This window comes from Cynara cardunculus, assembly GCF_001531365.2.
Source record: "Cynara cardunculus var. scolymus isolate 2C chromosome LG 7, CcrdV1, whole genome shotgun sequence".
NCBI lineage: Eukaryota > Viridiplantae > Streptophyta > Magnoliopsida > Asterales > Asteraceae > Cynara > Cynara cardunculus.
The window spans coordinates 10,714,365-10,724,066 of NC_037534.1; the positions used below are offsets into that span (position 1 = coordinate 10,714,365).

A 9,702-nucleotide genomic window follows, 5' to 3' on the forward strand; every position below is an offset into this window, starting at 1 on the left:
CATTAAAAAGACAAAACCCATCGTCCTGCAACCGTCACTCATCGATGAATCTGAATGCCATGGGGGAAATTCACTAACTTGTTGATGGGTTTGGAGAACAAAGGAAACATGGGATCTTTTGTAGTGTATTTGTGTATGAATTATTGGGCTTAATGGAAATCGACAAAAATAGCCATTCGATTTCACTTTTTAGCCATTTTTGGAACCAAAACTATTTTATTCTGTTTCCGTATTACAAATCTTTACCCTGAATGATTAAGTAGCAGCCAAGCTTTGGTGTGTGGATTTGACACAATGTTGAAAATGTGTTCATCCATTTGTGACCCTCAATCATTAATAACATCTTCAATCTCCATTAGATGACAGTTTCAGAATCAGAGTTCAAGTTTGAAGTAATGTCTCCATAAAATCTTGTTAAAGGAAACCCAGTGGAGAAAAAAACTTTAGCCAAAGGAAAAGAGTGTAGCGCGTAATTGACTCCTCGTGTTGACATCCATAAACCATTATAAATGTTCGGCAGCATACATGTCGTATTCCGATGTTATGAACGTATTTTCTGAAAATTGCAGTAGAAGTGCCTTCAAGAAAAGGTTTGTTGTATTGTTACCGGATTGAATATATTCCATTTCAATCTGATTATGCTCTGTAAGATGTTAAAGTGTGAAAAGAATCTTGGAGCTACATGTTTTGTCTTGTAACTCTTGATATATAATTATTTCATTTGTGTGACGTAACAATCGCTATGTTCTCGAAGGTATCGAATACGTGATTGATCATGTTCCAATGTCTTTTTCTTTCATCTGGGTGAGTGGTGACACGATGTTTGTTATCTTCTCAAAGCAATCGGAATATATGCTTGATCCTATACCGGTGTCCTTTTTTCATTCAGTTGTGTGACACAATCCGTTTGCCGTTTAATCTTCTTTAAGGTATCGGAATAAGTGCTTGATTCTGTACTAATTCCGTTTTCCTTTCGTTTTTGTGATGCAAAGTGTGTTACCTTCTCGAAGGTATCGAAATATATGCTTGATCCTGTTCCGTATCACTCAACCTTCTTGTGAGAGATGGACTAGATCTTGCTTATGTCGTTTTGATTCCTTCTAGTATCATCATATGATTATCAGTATTAAGGGGTCGTTTATTAAACAATTACCCGCTAAGTGCTTACCGGTAAAATTTGACACTATTATGTACTTACCAGATAAGATTTTAGTCCACCAAAACGACATAGTATACAACAATTTACCCGGTAAGCGCTTACCGTGGTAAAAGTCATCGCCCTTGCTTACCGGGTAAGACTCTTGGTCCTTGTTTCGCTCTTACCGGGTAAGATTCTTAGTTCGTACTATATTCATCCGGTGAGGTAATGTTACTTGGTAAGCGCTTATCCGGATAAACGTTTGGTAAACGGCCCCTAAGTGATTCAAGTAAACTGAACAACATCCATTAGACGTTGTAATCAATTCATGTCCATAAATTCAACTTTTATCTTATAATATCATTTAGGGGTCGTTTACCAAACACTTACCTTGTAAGTGCTTACCGGTAAAATTTAACACTAACATTTACTTACTGGGGACTGTTGTCCACCAAAACGACATTGTATGCAACAATTTACTCACTAAGCGCTTACCATGGTAAGAGTCGTCAACCTCACTTACCGGGTAAGACTCTCGGTCCTTGTCTCCCTCTTACCGGGTAAGATTCTTGGTCTTCACCATATTCATCCGGTAAAGTAATGTGACTTGGTTAGCGCTTACCTGGGTAAGCGTTTGGTAAACGGCCCCTTACTTTTTGTACGAAATCCATTGTACCCTATAGGTTTCACGATTTCAGGTAAACCTGTTCATCGGTTGAAATCCAATAAATTTAAATTGAACCTATCTGATTCAATTATCCATGGAGTTAGCCAACCGATCAAATCCAAACATCCACCTAAAAAGGCCCAGGATCAAGTAATGTCCGTCTTTGGGTTGTTTTTGCAAGCACATATTTAGTTGTGTCTAAAGATGGGCTTCTGGAGCAGACTCAACAAACTGGAACGACCTAACCAAACAGATAAAGACTGATCCGTAACGGTATCAGTCCAAAACTCCAAACCATACAAGGCCCTTTTCAGCCCAAATTATTTTGAGTCACACCGGACCGGACGAATAATGACCTTTTTTCAGGACTAGATAAAGACCGGTCCAGATTTTTTAATTTTCTTCTTTTTTTCAATTCGCAAATTTCTTTTTTTTTTTAAACAGACAAGACCAAAAGTCCAAATCAGACCGGACCAGGACCAGCCTTTTTCAACCTGGATCGGCCAAGACCATATCAGACCGCCAGTCCAGGTTTTGTCTTTTACCTTATCAAATCCGCACCGGTCCAAGTTTTTTCAGACCGGTTCGATAACTCAACTCTAATTTGTGTGGTTGGGTTGTAGTTATTTAGTTCATTCGGTTTAACACCAGTTGAGAACAAATCTGTAATAAGTGAAGTTCCAAATAACCGAAAACATAACCAAGTGTACAAATTTTTACATATCGTCTGCCATAGCAAATCGACAAAGTAACAACAGATCTTCTAAGTTTGTACAACGTGATCTACGGATACATGCATGTATTTTGTGTTTCCCGAGGCATTTCTAGCAATTTTTCGGTTTCCTTAGAGACTTGTTGCAACCAGTGACCTAACTGTGTGAATGTAGAACTGCAGCAATAGGATGGAGACTCAAATGATTCTTAACTGAAGATCAGGATATCCGGCTTTCGTTTTATGCCTCTCGAATAGATCTTTAACTGCTTCAACGTACTGCCTGTGTACTTCCGAAACCTGAAAGAAGATTCCGTAATGAGATTCAAAAGCAAATAAGGTTTCATTCGTATATGCCTCAAAATCTGTTAGAAGGTCATACGCTAAAAATGGATAATAGTCTTCTTACAATTTCTTGTAAATGCATTATGACCTTTTCACAGGTTTAATAATGCCTCTACTTATGCCTCGAAATTGTCAGAAGGCCATACTTAAAAAAAAAGGGGATAATAACCTTCTAACAATTTCTTTTAAATGCATGACCTTTTTAGATAGATCTAAGACTTAGGGGTTGTTTACCAAATGCATACCGACCCTTGGGTACTTTTGGAATACCAATAGGCATTAAATGAAAGAAAAAAGAACTAAGTACTATATTTTACTTTGATGTGGAAACGTAACAAAGGCTTTATTATCTTTATAATATTGTACTTTATCCTAATCATATTTTATTCATAAATTATAAAATTTTATATCACTTACCTTGTCGGATAACATTCTCGGCTATCAAAATGGATTATAGTAAGTGTTTTTTACCCGGTAAGCACTTACCAGCTAAGAGTCTTCTCCATCACTTGCTCAGTGAGATTCTTGGTCCTTGCTTTGTCTCTCACCAGGTAAGTTTCTCGGTCCTTACCATGCTTACCCGTAAGGTAAGTGACATTTGGTAAGTGCTTACCGGGTAAGAGTTTGGTAAACGACCACTAAGTCTGTCAGACCGTCCTTCGCTAAAAAATATGGATAATAACCTTATGACAATTTCCTTTAAATGCATGACCGTTTGAGAGATCTATGATCACCTCTACTTAACGCCTCAAAATCTATAAGTAGGTCATCCGTTATAAAAACTGTAAGAAGGTTATTCTCCTAAATAACCCATTTTTCCTCAAAATCTGTAAGTCATATGTTAATTTTTTTTAAGAAGGTTATTCTCCTAAGTAACCCATTTTTGTGATACCCTATTCATTTCCCAAATTGGATCATAATCACAAAGTTTTCATCTTTAATGCTCGTCAGCATAGGTACCGTTTCTAAGTGAGGATTTGAGGCAAGACGAGCCATCTCATAAAAAAAGGAAGAAAAGTGCGCAAACCCGACCAAGGTGTCGAACCCGAACTTGAGCAACGTAAGGCTTCAGCTTAGCAGCTCAACAAGCCTAATTAGCCAAGACGAAAAAGTCTATTTGAACGTAAAAGACAATGACAATGCTTGAGTTGAGCTCGAGTTCGATCCAAGCAAGTTCAGGCTCGCCTTGGCTCAAATGCACCATACACCCTAGAGGTGTTCATTGGTTGCAATCATTGGATTCGGAAGGACCCAATCCAATCCAATCCAATCAATCATTGAATGTTGGTATTTGCCGACCGGTCCAATCCAATTAACTGTGGACAACCGATCAAATCCAATTAACCGTGGACAACCGATCAAATCCAATGGATGATTGGATCGGATCTGATCGGTTCTATGGTTATCTATTAGTTCGGATTGGAATCCGTCCAACATTTTGCTCAAATATCCAACCAATAATCCTATATATTCAAGGCTCTGTTATTTTCTATTTTAAGTTTTCTTTATGCTTTAACAGTATTCAAAATTATAATATTAAGAAATACTGTAAAAAACTATTGATTATATACATTTGTTAATTGGATGATTATTGGATTAGATCAGTTCGAATTTATTGAATTCTGGTCTGCCATCCAAGAACCGACCATCCAATTTGGATGTTTAAATTTTGGATCTGATTCAATAGCAATTGGATATCCAATTCCGGTCGGTTGGTTCTAACCGAATTAGATGATTTTCTGCACACCACTAATCTTATCACCATCTAAAAGCATGACACGTAATAAGGATAAAGAAGCATCCAAATACCTCTTCTACAGTAGGCTTCAGATTTTTTTTGAAATGTATCGGTCTACCAACGACCACATGCATCGGTTGATGGTAGGGTAAAGGAGACCTGAAACAAGATAACCAATTAATATGACCGTTATGTGTTATCCGAACATATCAAAGAGTAAAATCATTAGGGTTCTTCACATGTCAGGTCTACGTACATCTTACCTCTAGACCCTACTTTCGAGTGCTTATCAGTAGAGATTAGCTCTGCGCACATCTTAACCCAGACCCTACTTTTGAGGGGAAACACAGTATTTGTCCATAGATAGCAGGTCTACGTACATCCCATCCCACCCCACCCCATACCCTACTTTCAAGTGGGGTATATTGTATTTGTCTTGAAGAGTAAAATGATATGAACTGAACATACCCTAAGATACCCCAGAAAATAACCGGGGTGAACTTTATAGCCCGAGAAAATTTCAGGAACAATTTCCCACGTGGCTTCCACCATTTGTAAACATAGGACTGCAGGATACAAGACATTTGCTTCAATCATATTGTCAACAAAAACAAGCCGATGAACGAGAAAGGAAGTGCATACAAACACCTATTGAAGATAACAATAAACCTAAGAGCATCCACAATGGGGTTCTTCGAAGAGTTATCAGAGAGCTTTTTGGCCACATAAGATAAGTGAAAAACCTTACAATGAAAAGAAAACGTTATGCTTGTAACGACACAAGCTCTCAAAAGACTTGTTTTGCTTGGCCACCTAAGCTTGTGGGTCCCACTTTTTTTTGTGTGAAAAAGCTCAAATATTAAGTGTACCATTGTGGATGCTTTAATATGCAATCACGGAAGAATTATACCTGACCAAAGCCAAAAACTGGAACCAAGGGGCTATTAGTCTCCATTGCAATGCGTACAAATCCTTTCCTTGTTTCCAGAAAGGCAATCTATAGATATTATAATGTTAGACGATCTCAAAGTTCACTTAACACACCATATAAAAAAAAACAAGATATTGATATCGACACAAAGTCACAATTGCGTGAAACATAATACGTTAGATATCTCCAATGTTAATTAACCCATGCGTAAGAAAGTACAATCCTTTTCCATACATGAAACTTGTGAAGTTTGACCAAACACCGTTTCAGAAAACATTTAACTATTAGCCAAACTTCTTTACTACCCACTGGTAATGATAAAATAAAGAATTTTATGAACCCACATCAGTGATAAGCAATCTTGGGTAATGATGACAATGGGAAAGTAAGTAAGTTCAGGTTAACAAGCTAACAAAAAAAGGTAATATTCCATATGGGACTAATTAATATTAACTGCTAAGCCCTTCAAAGTCTCACATATCACCCCACATCCCCTTGAGCTTGGCACTCGTACATTCTATCAAAACGCCCAGGTGTACTAAATATCCCACTTGAAAGTAGGGTCTAGGGGTGGGGGGATGTGGGATGTACGTAGACTTGTCCTCTGTCCCAACGGGTAGAGCAACTGTTTCCGTTAAGAAGTCTAACTTATGAAAAAATGTGGTTGAAAAGGTAAGAAGAACTAAGACTAGTAAATAGTAATCAACAGAAAAAGAAAAAAGTAGGGGAAGGGAAGGGAAATGAATGTCATGAGAATTTCACCTCGGAATCATGTTCCATGTAAAATGTTTCCTGCACTCCACCGGGTACAATTATGCAGCTATAACCAGCTTTCAAAAGAGATGAGAAGTTTTTCCTTGTTGCTGCTGTTAGTCCAAGCCATGTCCATATATGCCTCAGGAACGGTGTATAAAACACCTGTATCATTGTTAATTCTGATATATAAGATATGACAGCAGAGCAACGTCTAAATATTTGGAACTCTTAAACCATCAAGGGAAACAAATCTTACAGCAGTACTGGCAAGGACTTTTATTTTGGTAAGTGGCATAAAACCCGTGAGATCTGCCAGTGCCACAACTCCAATTGGCCAAACTGAATGGGGCTCATACCCAAAAACTGCATCGATCATTAGTTATATTACTACAATGCATAGCTTACTTTTCACAAACCAAACATCATACATCTTTCTTTTTGGGAAGTTCTAACACTTACTTTACTTTTTCACCACTTAGTAGTTAGCAACTTTGAATGTGATCCATAATTTTCTTTGTTTTGTCCTTGTTAAGGGCATTTTAGACAATTCAATAATTATTCAAGCAGTTCCATTAAACAATGTGTCAGGTCAAACGCTGCATTTTTTGGGACAGGGTGAGTTTTAGTTTAATGAAGTTACATAAAGCTTTCAAGAAAAGAAAAAAACATAACAAAAGCCCCAAACAAACCGATATTCAATTGAATACATTGCACCTTTGCAATTCACACCTTTTTTCTTGTTTAAGAGCCATGCTCAAGATCTTGAAGGCTATCAGCATCATGGTATGATCAACCTACAAATTTTATTCTAATAGCTCATTATGGCCATGGATGCCCTTTATCAATAGATCTGCTACACTATGACAACATGCCATGTTGTCTAAATCTAGCATGATTTATCATACCCTACAAGAAAACTAGGAAAACAAAATATATCAAGAAATGCAAATAATACACAGATCCTAAACTACGCAATGTCTTTATTACCTTCTTTTTCTCAAGACATGGAAATAATACCCTTAAAGCAAGCCAGAGTACAACAGCATTCTATCATTATCCTGACTAAGGCACACATTCTTCTTGTGAAATATTGTCTCCTTGTGTTCATAATTTTCCTTTTACTTTTAGAACTCTAAGAATTTAGGTGAAATAATTCAAACAAGTTTGGTGTCGGTAACTTTGAAAAATCCATGGCATTTTCACAACATTCATCTTGCAAGTATTGTTATCTTTAGTGGCTAACATTCTGTTTCATGAATCATAGCAGGGCAAACTGCTATTAGTTTCAGTGGAGATTTTCAATCACATAAGACTCCTCAGGTTTAGTGCAACCTCTATGCTTTTACTCTATGACAAGTATCACCATCAATCTCTCAGATCTTTCTATTGCAGCACTTATTCCAAACTAACAAATGATATACTCCTACTTATTTGTCGTTCGAGCATGCTTACTGCATCTTCTTGTTGTTTATCAACACCAATAAAGTTGAACTCCTAATATTCCGTTTTTTGTGGATTAGCAAAATAATTTTATATCCCAAGGTGTTTCTCCATATCTCCAACTTACATTAGCTGACACATTGCCTAGCATCATCTATCAACACCCAAAAGTATTTCTTTATACCTGACGTTGATTTTTGCCATACAAAGAGTCTATCTTGTGTCACTAGACACACACAAGGTATGACCTTTACATTCTATACATGATAGTATCACACTTGTTCCTGTTTCCAAATATAAAGAAACCCCATCAGGCTCGAGTTTTGGTTTATAAACCATGGCAAAGACCAATCAAGAGAATTTGGAGAGGATGGAAGAATTTCAGATGTTATAAACATATACTACTTTAGATGTTATAATCCATCTTCGAGATACGGAAGTATCATAAACTGTACATTCAAAAAGGATCAACTGATTTCCAAAGTGCCAGTTGATATAAATGTCACGTTTTAGAAGCACCGGATATATAAAAATGACTTTATAAAGTTCACAATTACTTACCATCTCATCTCCAAAATCACATGAATTCATATCAATTCTCAACCAAAGAGAAAAAATACAACTATACCACAAAATTCTAAGGTATATATTGGCTATATAAGCTGCAAACTCAAACAAGAATTCAAAAAATATACCGAAATTAAGAACATAATGAACTCAATTACCATAAGCCTGATCAGGATTGAAGGCTTTATAATCCTCTACATATAGAGTAACAGGAAAATAACCGACAGCATGCTTGCATATAAACCTGAAATTGAGAGAGAAAACTTCAAACAATGATCATTTAGGCCATTCAAGGGGGAAAAGATCTATCCACTAGGGCTGTATAAAACAATGTGAAAATGTATCTGTATTATCATACTGCAATCTACAAAACAATAGTATCAACCTGCCTAAAGTTCTCCCCGATCTACTTCGATCGTTAATCGGAATCACAACTAAGATCACAAGCATTCCCAACACCCTGTAAAACAAAGAATTCACAAATCAAATACGGAAAAAAAGAAACAAATCGTGTTTCTCATATCTTAGCAGCAAATTCGTGAAGAACCATTGATTTAACTAACTACTTACAGGAAGAATTTGTGAAGAGAGAGGAAGAAGAAGGAAGCGAGAATGATAAAAGCGATGAGGTGTACAGAGCCAAGCCAAACTATCATTGCAAGTAAGGAATGAATGAACGGCTCTTTTTTTCCGGTGAACTGAGCGTGTGTTGGTTCAGATATCGGTTCCGACGGTGGCCGGATTCCGTTCGTGTCCTCCGTCGTCGACATGATAAAAGTAGTACGAAAGGCTTGGAGGGTTGTACAAGTGTTAAGTAGAAGAGTCAAGAATGGTAATTGACTTTGGCGACAGACGCAAAGCCACCACGTGCGTGTCCGCCTGTATCTTTATCACCATTTTTCGTCCTTTATTTTATAGAGATCGCTCACCAATCTGTTGGTCCCACCTCTTTCTTTATTTGATTTCACGAAAATTAATTGAATTGGTAATTATTGAATGGTTAACGTAGAATAATTAAGTGGTTATAATGATTAAGAGTTTTTTATAATATAATATAAAATAAAATATAATTGTTTGAAAATTATTTACAATGAAATTAAAGCGACGAATGGTTAAAGGAGACTCATGATACAAAATCATTCAAAGAGTCTTAGAATCATTAAGAAGCAGACTTATTTTTTGTCATACAATATTCATCTCTTAACGATTCAGAGACTGTCTCTTAATAAAACTATTAAGAGGTAAACAAACAACCTCTTCGACATTTCTCTCTTCATATCTTAGACATTTTTTTCTCAATTTTTTAAAAATATCGTTACCTCTACAAATATCAACTCCTCAACTTATGAAATGATCAAAGCATAAAAGAAGTTTATGGCCACGTCTGCAAGTGCAAAGACCAAATATG

At 36.6% G+C, this 9,702-nt stretch overlaps 1 protein-coding gene across 1 annotated transcript; it reads right to left on the reverse strand.

The window, feature by feature from the left end:
* Nucleotides 1–2,470: 2,470 nt before the first annotated feature.
* On the reverse strand, nt 2,471–9,177 carry LOC112515432 (diacylglycerol O-acyltransferase 2). The gene is made up of 9 exons (XM_025122253.1): nt 8,865–9,177; nt 8,680–8,754; nt 8,453–8,538; nt 6,544–6,650; nt 6,294–6,449; nt 5,511–5,597; nt 5,069–5,166; nt 4,672–4,759; nt 2,471–2,817 (listed from the first exon to the last, which is right to left on the reverse strand). The coding sequence occupies exons 1-9, from the start codon at nt 9,062–9,064 to the stop codon at nt 2,716–2,718; spliced, it is 999 nt and encodes a 332-aa protein (XP_024978021.1). The 5' UTR covers nt 9,065–9,177; the 3' UTR covers nt 2,471–2,715.
* Between the last annotated feature and the right edge of the window lie 525 nt (nt 9,178–9,702).